The following is a 19,020-nucleotide window of genomic DNA, read 5'->3' as shown; positions in this document are numbered from 1 at the left end:
AAAGCTTTATTGTGACAGGAATAGAAGGTGCGCGACTTTGAGCTTGTGTTGCGTTCGGCTTTCAATGACTGAAACGAATATTTTGCACACTGGTTAATATTGATATTTGAAAGCAAAGCTGAGCAATCGATACGATTTGTAAGAAGGTCAAATATAAGTATTCGCTGTAGTTTAAGGCGTCTAGCCGAAAGCATTTCTAAGCCAATTAACAAGCAGCGTGAAGGATACGGCGGCAGCTCAGCAGGATTAGTCCAAGGCAGTTGACGAAGGGCGAATCGGATGAAGTATTTTTGAACTCGTTCTAGTTTGAGGGCATGTGTGACGTGATACGGTGCCCAAACTGGCGCTGCGTACTCAAGTACACTACGCACCAATGAGCAGTATAAAGATTTAAGAGCATAAACGGCAGTGATGAATGCTGCGTTGCGGCGAATGAAGCCCAGGACAGAAAATGCTTTGGCTGCAATTAGCGAAACATGTTCGTTGAATCTTAGTTTGCTATCAACTACCACGCCTAAGTCACGAATAGAACTAACCCGCTCAAGGACAGTCGAACCAATTGCGTAGCTAAATTTGGTTGTAATCAGACACCGAGTAAATGAAACTACCTTACATTTCTTGATGTTAATGTTGCACTTATATTGTACGTTCTAGTACTTACTTATCCTCCGGTGCATAGGACCGTGGTGATAGACCTTCACTGTTGACGATCCGGAGCCAGCGTCTTCACTTAGTCCCAGTCAAGACTCTCGTCGATAGTTCGTATTTCGGCGGCTACCCAGTAAGCGCGTCCTCTCAGAAATCGACAGAGCATGCAAAAAATTGAGAGTTGAGTCACCGAACTTAGAATAAAACGGTTACTTTCGACGACACTCCAAGAACGCAAATATTTCCATTCGGTTTGTCCTGTGAGATACCTAGAGGCAACGAATACGAATGCGTACATGCGAAATCAGTTTAAATCGTACACTCGTACGGTGTGCTCGCAATTTATCCCCGTCTTTTTTATATGCGTGCTTTCAACCGTAGCAGTCGACTTCTCAGGCAGGCAAACACGCGTCTCGAAGGGAAACATACGATTCGGATTGTGTTCGTGTGTTTCTCTGGAGTGCGTGTCTTAGATTATTTCGTGGCACTCACCCACGCGTATGGTGTTTTCCTCGCTGCCGATAAGATGATGCAAAATCGTTAGAGAAATGGATACGATCCCTCTGTCGATTTGAGTTACCTCTCTGTCGATTCATGTTTACTGGGTAGGCTTCACCGCCACGAGTTTCTAGGTCTGCCTCTTCTTCGATGTCCTTCTGGATTCCAGTCAACCGTCTCTCTGCAAATCTCGTTCTCATCTTTTCGCAGCGTGTGTCCTATCCATCTCCACTAACGTTCCCGAATTTCGATTTCGAGTGCCTTTTGATGACACCGGCGATGTCGTTCCTCATTTGAGATCCAGCTGCCAGGCCACCAAGCGCGGATGAGTTTACAAATACTTGCAGTTTTCGCGTCGTAACAGCATATGTGCACCAAGTTTCGCACCCGTACATCAATACGGATTTGACGTTGGATTTAAAGATTCGAAATTTTATTCCTAGAGATATCTGACGTGAGCGCCAGATGTTTCGGAGACTCGTAAACGCAAATCGGGCCTTTCTGATCCGGGTTTCGATGTCTTTCCTGATACCACCATCAGGCGTTATCTGGCTACCAAGATACTGGAAGCACTTCACTTTCTCAACTTGTTGCCCAGCTACCATGAAACTGGAGGGATTTCCTGTGTTGATCTCCATCGACTTGGTCTTTCCGACATTGACTTTGAAACCTGCTGCTTTGAAACTTTCGGTGAGGTCGTCGAGTTTGCTCTGCATATCCGGTTGTGTTTGGGCGAGCAAAACACAGATTTAGAACACGGGTTATAAATTTTACAATGGTCCAGTGTTATGCGCCAACTGGCGTTGCCAATTTGCAGGAGAAAGAGCAGTTTTACAGTCAACTGAACAGCGTGGTAGAGAAAATTCCGAAGGGTGACATTCAAATCCATTGGGCGACTTCAACGCAAAGATTGGCTCCGATAATCAGCGCAGCATGGGGCGCCATGGCATAGGACAGATGAGCGAAAACGGAGAGCTGTTTGTAGAATTTTGTGGCAACAACAGCATGGTGATCGGTGGATCGCTCTTCCCCCATCGACCAGCACATAAGGTCACTTGGGTATCCCGGGATGGCTGAACAGAAAATCAAATTGACCAAATCTGCATCAGCCGAAAATGGAGAAGGAGCCTTCTTTATGCCCGCAACAAACGAAGCGCAGACATTGCATCTGAACATCACCTCGTCCTTGGCGAGATACGACTGAGAGTTGCGCGTGTCCAACGGCGCGAGGAGAAAGTCGGGTGTCGATACACGTCCGCCGGTTGGAGAATCCAGTCGTGAAAAGGGCATACGTTGAACAGCTAGAATACCGAGCCTCGGAGCTGCCGACAGACGGAACAGTCGAAGAACAGTGGGGTGGAATCAAGAATGCCTTTATCACGACGAGTCATGGTACTCTCGGTAAAGTCTGTGGAAGAAGAAGTGAATGAATGTCGGATGAAACCTGGAGGATGGTCGATGATCGGAGAAAAGCGAAAGTCGGAATTGAGCAGGCATGTACCGTGTCAGCCAAAGCAGCCGCCCGCTTACGTTATGTGGAGCTGGGAAAGGCAATTAAACGAGCTTGTAGACGAGACAAGAGAGCCTGGACAAACTCCCTAGCCGATGAGGGGAAAAGAGCCGCCGCCAATGGAGATATCCGATTACTTTATGACATTTCTCGCCGCCTCAGTGGTGCAAGGACTAATGCTAGAATGCCGCTGAAAGACCGAGCAGGTCAGTTATTGACCGATCGAACAGATCAGCTCAAACGATGGACTGAGCACTTCGAACAACTCTTCCGAGTCACGAATAGCGATGGCCAAACAGAACCCGCAGCTTAAAGCGCCGACAGTAAGTCGCATAAATGGCGTCAACTCGGAAGCGCCCTCGCTGGCTGAAATAGAAGCGGCAATCAAAAACATGAAATTCAACAAAGCACCTGGGATCGATTGCATCCCTGCTGAAATGCTGAAAGCCGACCCTGTCCTGTCAGCACAAATGTTACACCGTCTTTTCGCTGACATCTGGGATACTGCAACATTCCCGGCCGACTGGATGCAGGGTATACTCGTGAAGGTCCCGAAGAAAGGAGACCTGACCGAGTGCAGTAACTGGCGAGGCATAACGGTGATCCCTCAAAGTACTCTGCAAAGTGATCCTGAACAGGATCCAGGAGAAAATCGTCGCTACACTCCGACGGCAACAAGCTGGATTTCGATCCGGACGATCATGTGTGGACCACATCACAACGCTACGAATCATACTGGAACAAATCAACGAGTTCCAGGACTCTCTTCTGCTGGTGTTCGTTGATTTCGAAAAAGCATTCGACCGACTTAACCATGAAAACATCTGGGCGGCTCTAAGGCGACGAGGGATCCCAGAGAAACTCATCGAAGCACAATCAGCACAATCGAAGCACAGTACGAGGCATTTTCGTGCAAGGTCTTGCACGACGGTGTCTTGTCCGAACCAATCCCGGTAACTGCTGGAGTGAGACAAGGATGTATTTTATCACCGCTACTTTTTCTAATCGTAATGGATGAGATTCTGACTGGATCGATCGACTGTGCACCGAACCAAGGATTGCCGTGGAATCCTTCAACAATGGAGCAACTGAACGACCTTGACTTGGCTGACGATATTGTTTTTGCTTGCCCAAAAAATGTAATGCTTAATCAAATATCATTTTGAAAATATATCACAGCTTTTAACGGTAGAAAACCCTGTTATGAACCCTTTGGATTCTTTACCATTTTTAGGAAAAATAGGTAGTATGGATCATTGGATGCTTCAAAAAAATTTTTTTTTCTCCTATATGTTTTTTGATGTCTGCGGTCATGATCTTCAAAGATTTCAGGTAGAATGCGGCAACTTTGTCTTCCAAACACATCACATTAGATGAAAAAAATTTCCATACAACTGTTAAAATGTGAGCCAACCGAGTGTGATTCCATCGCGATGAGACTTCTTGGGTTAATAAAAGATAGCCTCTCCAATCTACAATAAGCTTGTGAAGTAACACTATGTCAGAATTTTTAGATCAAAGAAAAAACTTATTCCCATGCTTAATTAATGAAGCCCGAAACCCTATGCCCAATTGCAGCTGCTCGAATTTCATTGCGAAACTAAGCACAACCTTAATTGTACCATTTGAGCGGCTGTAATCCGAAAAAGTTACACTTTTCAGATTCAATAAACCCACAAATCACATTGCACCATTTCTCATAACCTCCATCTCTGGCTAGCTCAAGTTCTAAATACAAAGTATCATTTTGTTTTTCTTTGCCCAAAAGCTTGGGTCAGGGAGCTCCAACTAAACAGAACGGCGCGGCAGCTAAATGTCAACTCTGTCAAGGTTCAGCCGCACTTTGCTTCGGATTTGTGTCACCAGAGGGATAAACACACTCGGCAACATCGTTCGTAAAAAAACACATGATGGCTGCTGTCGTTAGAGTTCTACTGTTGTTCAAAGCAAAAACAACATGTCGGGTCTGCTTGTTGTAAGTGAACCCTATGAGGAATTTTCCACCCCATTCTTCCCCGTGTCGGCTCAGGTCATAAGCTACCTATCAAAAAACGCGAAAGAGTAGCCAGTTAGTGGGTTCACACTTGTTGCTATTTTGATTGTGAAACAAGCAACGAAACAAAAATACTAAATAGACACATTTGTGTAACGCGCCGCGGGAAACCCTGCAGCGAACGGGGTAAATGTGCTGCGCTAAACTGTTTTTTTTTGCAATCATATGCAAGCTATGTATGTTATGCTGCTGGAATTTGTACTTAACTGTCGGTTGTTCATGTTTCGAATGGCAACTATTAAGTAAGACAAATCCTTTCGAACTTACATGGCTGGAGACAACATCACCAAATTTGGGTTGGCAGTTTGCCATTCTAATATTGAGGATGTTGGATTTGTAATCAAAATTTATTGTGAAACAAATTCGGACTAAAGGGCGAACACGAAATTTTTGCGATACATTCAACGGGGCATAACTTTTGTACCATTGGGTAAAAATCAATCAAATTTTACACACTTTCTCATTGATGTGTATTGTTTGCATGCTGTCAAACTCGAAGTCATGTTTTACGATTAAACGAAAATGGAGGTGAACCTACGCGAGTCGAGAGAACAAATTCTTTCCAAAAACCTGGAATTTCCTGACCTGTCTCACTGACAGTTGGGAAAAATGTTGAACAATCACTCTTCAATCGTCTCCAAAGTGTTGAAGCGGGGATCAGAGAACAAAAAGACGGGGGGAAATGTGAAGCAGATGATTAAAGCAAAACCCAACGTCTCAATCCGTGATTTGGCTAAAAAGAGCATGTCGCATACGTCCGGAATGCAAAGAAGAGAGCTGGACTACCTACAAACACAGAGAACAGACAAACAAGCTAGCGCACGAAACTTGTGTAAAATTTCCAACGACCGTTTTGAACCAATTTTTGTTTTTTGGCTGGTCCACCAGATATCTGCAAACACACCAAAGAGAACTGTCAAAACCAAACTGAGAAAAAAAACCAACATTTTGATCAGTTTCGAACAGGTCGTATGAACTGTTTGGCATGTTTCAAGAAAATCGCTCTCGAAGTTTCGTAACACATTAATAACGTTGCATAATGGAAAAACATCTCAAAAGTTAATCGTTGTTTCCTTCAAGCTAGAAGTACTAAATTTTGAACAATGGGGTATAAAAGTGATACTAGAAAGTAACTCGTTTAAGATATCTGGAATCAATACTAATGGATAAGAATGTTCCTGATTGACAAGATATAGCCGATTCGTCCTCTGAAGATAATCGTTCAAGAAGTAAAAAAAACTTATTCCAAAACTGTTAGTTATTTTGATTGCCTCGCCTCAGCAGTGCAAAAACGAAGGAAGTGAAATTCTTCACAGTCATAAGTATTATTTATCTAGCAATAAATTTGACTCGTCTATTTTAGAGCGGTACTATATTATTAATGAGTTCATATACGATAACGCCTTTTCGAAAACTGGGCACTTGAAAATTGGATCTGTAACTTTTAAACGGCCCAACAGATGGCACTGTTTCAAGTCAATTTTTAACGGATTTTTTGGTTGTCAGCATTTGAAATTTTACACACTTTTTTTGAATATTTTTTGTTCGAGCTTGTACGTCTGTTCTCTGTGACACAAATAAGGTACAGAACTTCCTAAACCGCGATGAGCGACAACAATCAACGGCTAAAACTCGGGCACGGAAGCTCTACGAGAATATGCTGACAATAAATGGCTGCTATGTGATGGACGACGAAACGTATATAAAAGCGGTTTTTAAGCAAATTCCAAGGATAGAGTTTCTCACCGGCAAGAGCAAGTTCGATGTGGACGACAAATTGGAAGAAAATGTCGAAGTTCGCTTCCGAATATCTCGTTTGGCAGGCCATCTACTCTTGCGGACTGAGGAGTGAGCCTTTCATGACAAAGGGCACAGTCTACAAATCTAAGTGCTTCTAGAAGCGCTTTTTTCCGTTCTTGCAGCAGCACGGCGAAGATCCGCTATTTTGGCCAGATTTGGCATCATCCCACTATTCTAAAAGTTTCTTGGAGTGGTATAAGGCCCATTCTGTCTATTTTGTTGCAAAGGACATGAACCCGCCAAATTGTCTGGAGCTGCGCCCGATGGAGCAGAACTGGACATGATGAAGCAGGAAGCTTCGAAAGAGCAAGAAGACATTCAAACACGAAAAGGACATGTTAAGAAAATGGAGAAAAAAACTGAGAAACTGGTACCGAATGGCATTGTAAAGACTTTGATGGAGGGCATCAAGCGAAAATGCGTTGAATTTTACACTCAAGGCTCCATCCATTAACTTTTCTTTTGACAAACAACAAAAAGCCGGGAGAAAACAACACTGTTTTCAGTTCGGCTATCGAGTGTGATCCTCTTCCGCTGATCGTGCTAGACTCGTTACCCAAGTTTACATGAACTGTTAGTGATTCGGACGGCAGCTGTGAGAGCTTTCGCATCTGAGGAGTGGGAGGAAGAAAATTCTAAACAAAGAGCGCACCAGTGTTTCAGTCATACTCATACACCTCAGTGTAAAAGAAGAAAAAAATTAATTAGACTCCCATCACACAACTTAGGAAAAATAACAACAATTTCTCTCCTGAAACCATGCCCACTGCTGTTTGCTGTTTTGGAAATTTACCATCTGAACCGAAGATAACCATCGGTTTAAGAGGTTAAACTGTTCCATTACAAATTCAGTTGTAATTAAGACAGTTTTTAAAACAAATCAGGACGGCTTCTCGAAAATCAGAACAAATCCTGAAAAAACAGGACACCTCTGGCACCTAATAAACAAATAAACAAATAAACCTTTGGTTCAGAGAGCAGCGTCTTTTTTCGTGAACGTGCCAAGAATAAACTGTGTTTGCTCTTAGATTTTTCCTCAATACAATGTGCAATAGATTGGTCCGGAGAAAGGAATTCTCTTCATTAGCGGATGTGAATGCTCTCGCTCACTCTTGTGTGTTGACAATCTCACTCTGGATTTCAGTGCGATTTATCTCTCCCCGCACAGCTTAGTTTTTGGTGTGATGGGGCCTCCCAGGAAATACATCCGTCACCCGAATATCCCAAGAAACAATTTAAGTTTTATGCCAACCTTCATAGCTCGCTTAACACGTTCGTCGCCACGCTCATTTTGGTAGTTTTGCTAGCCGGGTAAGCCGGGCCCAAAGAAATTTTCAGAGAGAGAAAGCAAAGAGGGAGAACTCCCATATTTGAAACGTGTGACGAAGCTGAGCGGTAAACTCAAGTAAGAGAGCGTCACCTGCTTTTTGATGTGACGGGGCCCCCCAGGAAATACACCCGTCTGCCGAATATGGGTGACGTGGCGACGAACGTGTTAAGACTATTTCCTAAGGCTACTTTATAAATATGCTTTAAAACAAAAAGAGGCTTTATAACACAATCAGGAAAGTGATATCCGCCAATTTTCAAAAATAAAAGTATTTCGCTTGTCAATAGTTTTATTTCTTTGCTAATATTTGAGTGCTAATTGAACTATCCTTTTTGCTAAATTTGGTAGAATAATTAATCTAGAAAAATATTCTGCTCAGCCTGTTTGTAATACAAGTTTATCTTAGCTTGAAGCCAAAAAATAATAACTTCACCACTGGACTTAGAAATGCCTGTGACAATCTGTACCCTTCTAATTTTTTATTTCCTCCAACTATCCGCTTTCAAGTATTTTGAATTTTTCAATAAACCTGTTACCTGAATAAAATAAACTCCAAATAGTCGTTATCGATATCAATATTGCCCACATGCTTTTGAAAGAATACAATAAATTTTCGAAATGTTCGTCCAAATTTCAACTTTGTATCTGGATGGTTGTGAGACAAATGCAAATACAAACATATAAACGGCATATTTTATCAATGCAGTGATAAATATATTTTTTGGACGAATTTAGTTTGGATTCGCAATCCATGATAATTAAAAATCTCGAGGGCCGCGTTTTGCTCATCCCTGATTTATTGTATTGAAAGAACCACCCCACTATCAAAACGGAAAGGGTCCCCTATTCATATAGTCATTGGTTAATACGCAATTAGTCAAAAAAAAATACATAACGAGGTTATCTAAATTCATGGTTGAACGAAGTTTAACCGGTCAGCTTGTTTACTATACTCATCAAGAAAATGCTCTAGTGACTTTATAGTCGCATTGTTTTTATTTAATTTGTTATTAACACTGATTTAACGGCAGAAGAAATTGATGATTTGACAAGATGACCGTGCTTTGCATTGACATTTCCTATGTTGGAAGGTTCTGTGAAAAATCTTTATGCTTTTTAAGATTTTATGTGTGAATTTTAAGTGAAAATGTGTTTTCAAAACAATTTTTGCTAACTTTTCTTCGGTAAACTGGTACATAACGGCACTCCGGAGAAATGTCAACTCCAACTGTGCCGAACATTTGCCAACCTCCGGGAAAATGAAATTTGAGCCGCACGGCTAGACCCATAAATTGGCAGCAGGTTCAAGTCTTATGCAGGTATAAAGGTGCCAACAAATTGACCGCAACGAATCAGCAGGGAGGAAGGCATAATTTTTGCGCTGTCCGCTGCACTTCGAATTTGAACATGCCAATTCAGCATCGCGCGAATCAATTTGGGTTTCGAATTGCTAACTTAACTGAGCAGGCGCCGTTTGAGCGCGAAACGGAACTGTGCTGGCAGCTTTGCCGTATTTATTCCGGAACAACTTTATTCCCTTATACTGCTCTTGGGGTTGCTCAACACTTGCAGGACGCTGGTTATTGGATTTTATTTCATCAGTTAAATTTAGCGTCGAATCTGTCAAACTGTATACGAGATTTTATTGTGTAACTATTCGATCCCGTGCAATAAAGAAATTCACTCGAAAAAGCATAGGTCCTGAAAGTATGTATCAAGCATGTGTGCAATCTACACCATAATATCAAGTCTTCATTCTACTATTTATTTATAATACGCCCGGATGAACTCCTCGTAAATTCTGTATTCAGAAGCTCCAATCCCAACGATAAACACACTAAGGTTGCAATTATTCCGCTAGCTACAATGACTTCCCGAACCACATGAAAATTGCTTAACTTGAACGAATTTTGAATGGCAACATTATCTTAGTATCTTTCCATCTTTAAGCTTTGTTCCACTTGCTTTTTAGTCGTTACCTTGTATCAACCGCAGCGTCTCTAGTTGTCGTACCGAGAAACTTATTACAGCGTTTTGATCTGGTAGATTTATGTGCTGAAAATATGCTAGGTTTCTCTAGTATTACGTATGAATAACGATTAATTAATTGGTAACGGAAACATAAAATAATTGATGCATTTCGGGTTTGACGATTTTAGTTGGATATGAGTAGTCGAGTATTACTTTACTCTGTCATACGAGGAGAACACGCTACTCGGGAATGAGGAGTTGGTATCCTATTAAGCCCGCGAGCCCATGCGGCCCTCATTAGATGGGAACCGATAAACGAAAGAATAATCGTAGCCAGATTTAGAACACGGGTTAGAAACCTTACAATGGTCCAGTGTTATGCGCTAACTTGCCGTTGCCGATTTGCAGGAAAAAAGGTAGTTTTACAGGAAACAGAACAGCGTGGTTGAGAAAATTCCGAAAGGTGACATTCAAATCCATTTTGGTGACTTCAACGCAAAGTCCGACAATCAGGACTTTGAGCGCATCATGGGCGCCATGGACTAGGACAGATAAGCGAAAACGGAGAGCTGTTTGTAGAATATTTTGGCAACAACAACATGGTGATCGGTGGATCGCTCTTCCCCCATCGACCAGCACATAAGGTCACTTGGGTATCCCGAGATGGCCGAACAGAAATCAAATTGACCAAATCTGCATCAGTTGAAAATGGAGAAGGAGCCTTCTTGATTTCCGCAACAAACGAAGCGCAGACATTGCATCTGATTATCACCTCGTCCTTCGCGAGATACGACTGAGAGTTACGCGTGTCCAACTGCGCGAGGAGAAAGTCGGGTGTCGATACGACGTGGAGAATCCAGAGGTAAAAAGGGCATACGTTGAACAGCTGGAATCCCGAGCCTCGAAATTGCCGACAGACGGAACAGTCGTAGTACAGTGGTGTGGAATCAAGAATGCCTTTATCATGACGAGTCATGGTACTCTCGGTAAAGTCTGTGGAAGAAGAAGTGAATGAATGTCGGATGAAACTTGGAGGATGGTCGATGATCGGAGGAAGGCAAAAGTCGGAATTGAGTAGGCATGTACCGTATCAGCCAAAGCATCCGCCCGCTTACGATATGCGGAACTGGGAAAGGCAGTTAAACGAGCTTGTAAACGATACAAAAGAGCCTGGACAAACTTCCTCGCCAAAGCGGGAGAAAGAGCCGTTGCCATTGGAGATATCCGATTACTTTATGACATTTCTCGCCGCCTTAGTGGTGCAAGGACTCATGCTAGAATGCCACTGAAAGACCGAGCAGGTCAGCTGTTGGCCGATCGAACAGATCAGCTCAAGCGTTGGAGTGAGCATTTTGAACAACTCTTCCGAGTCACAAATAGCGTTGGCCGAAAGAACCCGCAGCTCGAAGCGCCAGCAGTAAGTTGCGTTAATGGCGTCAACTCGGTAGCGCCCTCGCTGGCGGAAATAGAAGCGACAATCAAAGACATGAAGTCGAATAAAGCACCTGGAATCGATTGCATTCCTGCTGAGATGCTCAAAGCCGATCCTGCCTTGTCAGCACAAATGTTGCACCTTCTTTTCGATTAAATTTGGCGTACTGCTGTATTCCCGGTCAACTGTTTGCAGAGTATCCTCGTAAAGGTACCGAAGAAAGGAGACCTGACCGAGTGCAGTAACTGTCGTGGCATATCTTTGATCTGTACAACCCTGAAAGTACTCTGCGAAGTGATCCTGAACAGGGTCCAGGAGAAAATCGACGCTACATTCCGATGGTAAAAGCTGGATTCCGATCCGGACGAACATGTGATAAACCGCATCGCAACGCTACGAATAATACTGGAACAAATCAATGAATTTCAGGACTCTCTTCTGCTGGTGTTTGTTGATTTCGAAAAAAGCATTTGACCAGCTGAACCATGAAAACATCTGGGCGGCTGTAAGGCGACGAGGAGTCACAGAGAAACTAGTCCATCTCATCGAAGCACAATATGAGGCATTTTCGTGCAAGGTCCTGCACGACGGTGTCTTGACTGATCCAATTCCGGTAACTGCTGGAGTGATACAAGGATGTATCTTATCACCGCTACTCTTTCTCATCGTAATGAATGAGATCTTGACTGAATCGATTGACTGTACACCAAACCGAGGAGCTTAACGACCTTGACCTGGCTGACGATATTATTTTGCTCGCCCGAAAACAACAAGACATGCAGAGCAAACTCGACGACCTCACCGAAAGCTCCAAGGCAGCAGGTCTCAAAATCAATGTCGGAAAGAGTCTATGAAAATCAACACAGAAAATCGTTCCAATTTCGTGGTAGCTGGACAATAGGTTGAGAAAGTGGAGTGCTCCCAGTATCTTGGTAGATAGATTACGAGTGATGGTGGTACCAAGAAAGACATCGAAACCCGGATCAGAAAAGCCCGTTTTGCGTTTGGGAGTCTCCGGAACATCTGGCGCTCGCGCCAGATCTCTCTAGGAACTAAAATCCGAATCTTCAACTCAAACGTCAAGTCCGTATTGCTGTACGGGTGCAAAACTTGGTGCACATATGCGGTGACGACGCGAAAACTGAAAGTTTCTGTGAATCGCTGCCTGCAGAACATCATCCGCGCTTGGTGGCCTGGCAACTGGATCTCAAACGTGGAACTTCATCGCCGGTGTCATCAAAAGGCGCTATAAATCGAGATTCTATGGGAGGTATTTGAAGAAAGGTTTATTTATTCATCATAACAGCAGACAAAAAACTTCTCCAATTCCTATTTTTTCCTCAAAGCTGAATGAAAACCCTGCAAAACAAATTGTAAACAATTTTGTACGTTGTACGTTCATGGATGAAACGGAAAATGCATGCTACCAAATTCTAAATGGAACAAACGTTATATCAGGAATAGGTTATGCTTTATTCATATTAACTTAGCATAAAATAAAAATTAACTATATGTTCTTCCGACATTCATTTCAAATATTTGATTTTGCGCTTCCTTGAACAAATGTGTGTTTCTTCGAGTATAGTACACTTTACCTAAACAGCAAAAAATTACAGTTTACGGATCATTCGTGTATTTTTTACAAGTTGAAATAACTGTCCAGTTTAGTTGTGATGTGTCACTTTAGGATTAGGATTAATTTCCCCGAGTTCTGACTGTTTGAAAGAAGTATTTTTTTGCAGCCAGCAAATCCAATTTGACTAGATAACGTGCAATGTTTATGAGCTGACCCAAAACTGAAATTTCAAGCTTCATTTGTTAGAGCAATTTCAGATGAGGAAATAAAAAAGAGATTTGTGTATGATCGAATAATTTCAAAAACCTGGCTCGCGAACGATTCGGCAAAATTTCTTATATAGGATTTATGTTAGTCTCTATCGCATTGGAAAAAAATATTTTTCTTAACTTTTCATTTGGCACAGAAAACTTTACAGATAGGAAAAACATATTTTAAGTTCTGAATGTGTATGAAAACACCAAAATATAGGTGGCCCGAGATACCCCACAAAACGGGGCCCACGGTTCCACTATGGGGAAAGTGGTGGGCAAAAATCGAAAAAAATTACTTGCAAATTAACTTTACTAGAAGCAGCAGTGTGCCAACATAAACTACTAAAAAAATGTCGCCTAATCTGATCCTTTTATAAGTGCAATAAATCTAGGGAGTAGAAAGCGAGAGAATGTATCACTTGAATATCCAGATGTTGTAAAATGACTTTTAGTATTCGAAGATATCGACAGCTCTGAAAATTTAAACACTGAAAGCAATGCACTAGATGAATTAATGGATGATGTTGAACAACTGGACGATGATTTTGATCTTGATGAAGATGTAGAAAAAGAATAGAATTGAAGGGGTGGGGGTCAGATCTGGGTTTGGTTGGGGGGGGGGGGGGGGTCAGATAGTATTCGACATTCTGAGCAACTTTGCCCAAGACAGTAACCCTCTAGGACCTAATTGGCGGAGATATATTTTTGGCCACCAGTTTGCATGGAGATGCCCCATAGTGGATACCTCACACTTTGTGATTTGCAAATTGGTTGCGTTTGTGTAACTTATTGATGTTTCATTAAAAACTCCTTTTCCATGTGAAAGAACATGACAAAACTAAGATCATAAGCGTATGAGCATATTTTTGTTATGAACTTCAGGTTTCCCAACGATGCAATTTGTGGGTGCTTGTTCAATAAAAATATTGTTTTAAGCGCGATAAATAAAAGAAGCCTATGATACGTACATCAGTCAACAACATATTGAAAAATATGCTTATGCAAAGCGGCGAAGATGGCAGTTGGATTGAGATTTTTATCTCAACATACATCTGAGATATTCAGAGTGGCCCACGTTACCCCATACTCCCCTAAGATTCTTTTCTAAGCACACTGGAAATAGCATTGTATAGCGGTAGGTGGTGTAAAGATGGTAGCTTGCTTGCGGAGAGCTAATGCGGGACCAGGATAGAAAACGAATGACAGTTGAGGATTCCATCGACCTCAATGGGAAAATTTGAACCGAAAATCCAACAAAAAAGCCACAGCTTTGAGTCCTGAAATCATACTTATCTTACGTCTTAAATTATCTCAGCAGTTATAATATGCCTTCGGATTTGACCGGAGCCATCTCAGTGAAATGTTATTTGATCTTAATTATATAGAAATAAATCATTTTTATGATCTTTTTACGACAAATTGAAGATCATTGGTATTCTATAAAACCAACTGAATGATTCTAAAACACTTGAAATAATAATGATCGTAAGTATAGGGTCAATTTATCCCGAAACCCTTTCTATTATTTTTCTATGTTGTATCTCAAGCAGTTTCATGAGTTGTTGGTTTGAAATGTGTTATCTCGATACCAATAACGAAAATTTATCTGATATCAACCTAGTTTTGTTCTTGGGCATCCCAGAAGATAAAATAAGTCTCCCAACCAAACATTTTATACATTCAAACCTGCAATCGCAACATCTTTTTAGAAGCAGGTATATGTTTCCTACAGCTAACCTCTGAAGTCTGAAAAGAAGAGCAAAGGCGAGGGAGTTCAGTGATGGTTGATGTAGATCACATTTTCTAGGTTACATGCCAGCTTTTCCGCAGCATTTTATTTTAATTGAATTAACTTGTTGACATTGGAGGACGACGTCGACAGAGCGGCTAGAAAACGGAATAGAAAACACGTTGGAGCGCTGCAGCAGAGCTTGTTTTGTTTTGTGGAATATTTCATGTGTTATCGTTTTATCGCTACGTTTGCGATGACAGTTTCACTTAGTAGAATGGTGGCAAAAAATGAGAAAAAAAAACAAATGTGAGAGAACCGTGAAAAGTTCGACTGATCGCTCGACACCTGATACTCTGTCCCGTGTTTGTACTGTGCGGTTTGAATTTTCCCCTGTCAGCAGCATCTTATCTGAGGCAAAATAGTAAACGATCTTTCTCGCTTTAGAGGCAAATGAATTCAACATAGTTTAGTTAGCGATAGTTATCGAAGCAAAATATTTCTTATATGGCTTGTTATAAAGCTCAGTTGGCAAAGTAGTTGCATCCTGAACTGATGTCCGTGAGTTCGACTGCTCGTTAATATAAAGTAGCGAATGACACAAAGATGTTGAAGACTTTAATCGAAACAAAAAAAAAATATTTATGTAAATTAAAATTTGATATCGTACTAACCATGGTCTTATTTTCTCTTTCTTTTCAGATTACGCATCGTTTCAGATTAAGCTTATCAAAGGAGTGGATGTATAGCATGATTTAGAAAATGGAATCTTTAAACGTTTAGCATATTTCAGTGTTAATTATCGCGAATAAGCGATAAGAAGATACAAATCTCCACATTGCTACTTTTTGAAGTTTTAATATTCATTGATTTGAATCAATTTCTAACAAAGTAAATCGAAGGACAATTGGTAGACAGAAAAATATCCAGAGAAGGAGCTGAATAAATAAGAATAAATTTCCATCAAACGTTTAACATTGATAACAGAGATTTCCATTTTTTTTTTAAATTTACTACTTCATCTCCAAGATTGGTTTATTGTTAAAAACATGACTCTTTTGGCGCTTAGCTGCCCATTGTCCAGAACTACAATTTACATGTTTTTGATTTCGTTTTTCCGTACGCCAAAATCACCTGAGGGAAAGGCGCCACCAATCCACTTTTTTTTTTGCTGCTCTCTGCTTTCCATTTCAGTGCCACGGGGGCTTCGATACATATTCCAGCTCATCGTGTATTTTTGCAACCACCGGAATGTAGAAGAGCTACAACGTGGGGAAAAAACCGCGATCCTCACGACAAGTTACACTGAATGTTTTTGTTTTTTCCTTTTTTCTTTCTCTTTCTTTCGTTGAGCTGAAGAAGTGGTAGCCCTCATTAAAAGTCAATAAAATGCAAAGTGTGCAGGTTGTATATGCGCAAGAGACCTCTAGTACATCGTACCTCAACTAAAAGGCGACGACTAGTGACGTTAAACGAGCCAATAAATATTAACTCTCAGTTCTCCCGCGGCAAAAAAGCGTACGATTTTTTTTCTGGAGCGTACCTACTTGGCAGTTGGCATTATTGTTGGTGGATTTATTGAGCAGTGTGGCCGCCGGCCGGTCTTCAGCTCTTCCTGCTGCTGCTCCAACATTCCGAGCCTCTCGTCGGGCTCCATGTATTTTAGAGTTATAATACATTTGTTGCAATCTAAACTCCCTCGACTTCCCCCTCTTTCCATAAGGTGTCGAAAGGAAAGTGCAGTCCAAATGATTTCCCGAACGTGTTGCTGCCGCACCTCCAACTCCTGCTGCCCTGAAAACCATCGACCATCGGCGAGAACGAAGAAGACGACAACCTCACCAAGCCAACAACATTCAACCGGGCAACCGTAACTGGAAGATGACAAATCTAAACAAACTCAAAGTGGTCGTCATTGGCAGCTCCAAAGTGGGAAAATCGGGTGAGTTGTTTCGATAATTAGAATTGATGGTTTTAGTGGGGGGAAACAAACGAAATCGAAAGCTGCCGCTAAATAGATTGAAATCACGTAAATAGTCTGAGTACGTATCAGGTGCAACCATAACCATAATATTCCTCTGAAAAATAATCGACATTAAAATGTTGGAGAATTAGAAGTTACGACATCATTATTATTCTCTTTTCCATTTCATTTTTTCAAAAATTTAATGTATGGGAGAGTGGGGAATCATGGGCCACTTTTTTTCGTTGTTCCATAACTTCTTCATTATAAAAGATAAAAAGAAAATAAAAAATGGTATGGTTTTCAAAATTTCCAAGGTATCATTAGGTATTTTTTTAAATTTTTAATAAGTTATGTTCCCCAAATTCTGACTGTTTGAAAAAAAGCAATATTTTTTGGATTTTGAAAAATGGTGGGGAATCGTGGGCCACCAAATCCAAATTGACCAAATAACATGCAAAGTTTATGAGTTGACCCAAAACTGTGATTTCCTAATTCATTTCGTTATTTTAGAGCAATTTCAGATGATGAAATAAAAAAGAGAGCTGTGTATGACCGAATAGATTCAAAAACTGGCTCGCGAAGGTTTTTCAAAATTCCTTATATGGGATGGACAAAAAATTTTTCATAACTCTTCATTTGGCATAAGAAAACTTCACAGATAGGTAAAACGTATTTTAAGTTCTGAATGTGTATAAAAACATAAAAATATGGGTGATTAAAGATGTGTGGCCCACGATTCCCCACAAGCTATGATTTGCAAATTGGTTGCGTTTGTGTGACTTGTTGATGTTTCATCAAAAATTCCTTTTCCATGTGAAATATCATGACAAAACTAAGATCATAAGCGTATGAGCATATTTTTGTTATGTACTTTAGGTTTCCCATCGATGAAATTAGCGGGTGTTTTTTTAATTATGTAAGTAAATTTTTCTATCTTTTTTTAGTTTGGTAAATAAAAGAAGCATATGATGCGTATTTCAGTCAACAAAATATAGGAATATATGCTCACGTAAAGCGACGACGATGACAGTTGGTTTGAGATTTTTATCTCAACACACATCTGAGATATTAAAAGTGGCTCACGTTTCCCCATGGCCCACGATACCCCACTCTCCCCTATTATAATGTCTGTTTCACATAGAATCTGGTCGCATCTTTTCATTTACTGCAGCGCCCCTAGTTGTCGCATCGCGAATCTATTGACAGTGTTTTGATCCGAATGGTTTGTTTACTTTGGCTAGTGAAGTAGACAATGTGCAACTCGAGACCCCATACACCCAACCCTCGGGTAGTGGTCATATCACCTCTTGTCTGCAACTCCGATTCTCTACCTCCCCGTTGTACTAGCTGGGGTGCGAGCAACCTTAGCGGAGATCGGGTACCCAACCCCGGTGGATGCTTTGGTCGCATGCAGAATGAGTTAGGGGGCTTCGTACGCGTCTGTTCTCCATGTTAGGGGCGGCGTGCGGAGTGCAACAACGTCCTGGTGGTGTTCGGGACCCAAAACAGCAACATCACGACGGTCCTCCTGCGAGATAGTGGGGTTAGCTGCGGGCCTTGCGAGCCTGTGACTACTAAAAAACATAAGCAACGAATAACGAACAACAAATTTCGGATGGAAATCGGCAAAGACCCACGCGACGAAAAGGGACTAGCGATTGGAAACTTGGAACATGGAACTGCCGATCTCTAAATTTTGTGGGCAGTACCCACGTGCTCTCCAACGAATTGAAGAGCCGCAAATTCGACATCGTAGCGCTGCAGGAGGTATGCTGGAAGGGCTCCACGGTACGAACGTATCCAGATGGTCGTGCCATCTACCAGAGCTGCGGCAACACACACGAGCTTGGAACAGCTTTTATAGTGATGGGAAAGATGCAAAAGCGCGTGATCGGGTGGTGGCCGATCAACTCACGAATGTGCCGGTTGAGAATCAAGGGCCGGTTCTTCAACATCAGCATCATCAACGTGCACAGCCCTCACATCGGAAGTACCGGTGACGACAAAGACGAATTCTACGCGCAGCTGGAGCGTGAATACGACCGTTGTCCAAAACATGATATCAAGATCGTCATCGGGGATTTCAATGCTCAGGTCGGCCAGGAGGAGGAATTTAAACCGACAATTGGAAGGTTCAGCGCGCACCAGCTGACCAACGAAAACGGCCTTAGACTTATTGATTTCGCCGCCTCCAAACGAATGGCCGTACGTAGTACCTTTTTTCAGCACCGCCTCCCACACAAGTACACCTGG

The 19,020-nt window shown here is 41.7% G+C and overlaps 1 protein-coding gene across 10 annotated transcripts in view; it reads left to right on the top strand.

Annotated features, from left to right (window-relative positions):
• Nucleotides 1-19,020, top strand: part of LOC129740446 (ras-related and estrogen-regulated growth inhibitor-like) — a 135,857-nt gene that overhangs the window by 86,683 nt on the left and 30,154 nt on the right. For 4 of the 10 annotated variants that reach the window (XM_055732132.1, XM_055732129.1, XM_055732124.1 and 1 more), the window contains exon 2: nt 16,161-16,743. In XM_055732132.1, coding sequence (XP_055588107.1) covers nt 16,683-16,743 — 61 coding nt within the window. In that variant the 5' untranslated portion in view covers nt 16,161-16,682. Of the gene's footprint in view, nt 1-15,503; nt 16,744-19,020 lie in introns of all 10 variants that reach the window. The other 6 variants (XM_055732130.1, XM_055732128.1, XM_055732133.1 and 3 more) reach the window with 3 other exon arrangements.

The sequence above is a fragment of the Uranotaenia lowii genome, chromosome 1, assembly GCF_029784155.1.
Source record: "Uranotaenia lowii strain MFRU-FL chromosome 1, ASM2978415v1, whole genome shotgun sequence".
NCBI lineage: Eukaryota > Metazoa > Arthropoda > Insecta > Diptera > Culicidae > Uranotaenia > Uranotaenia lowii.
The sequence above is the reverse complement of the archived record's forward strand: the minus strand, read 5'-3'. Positions and strand labels throughout refer to the sequence as shown.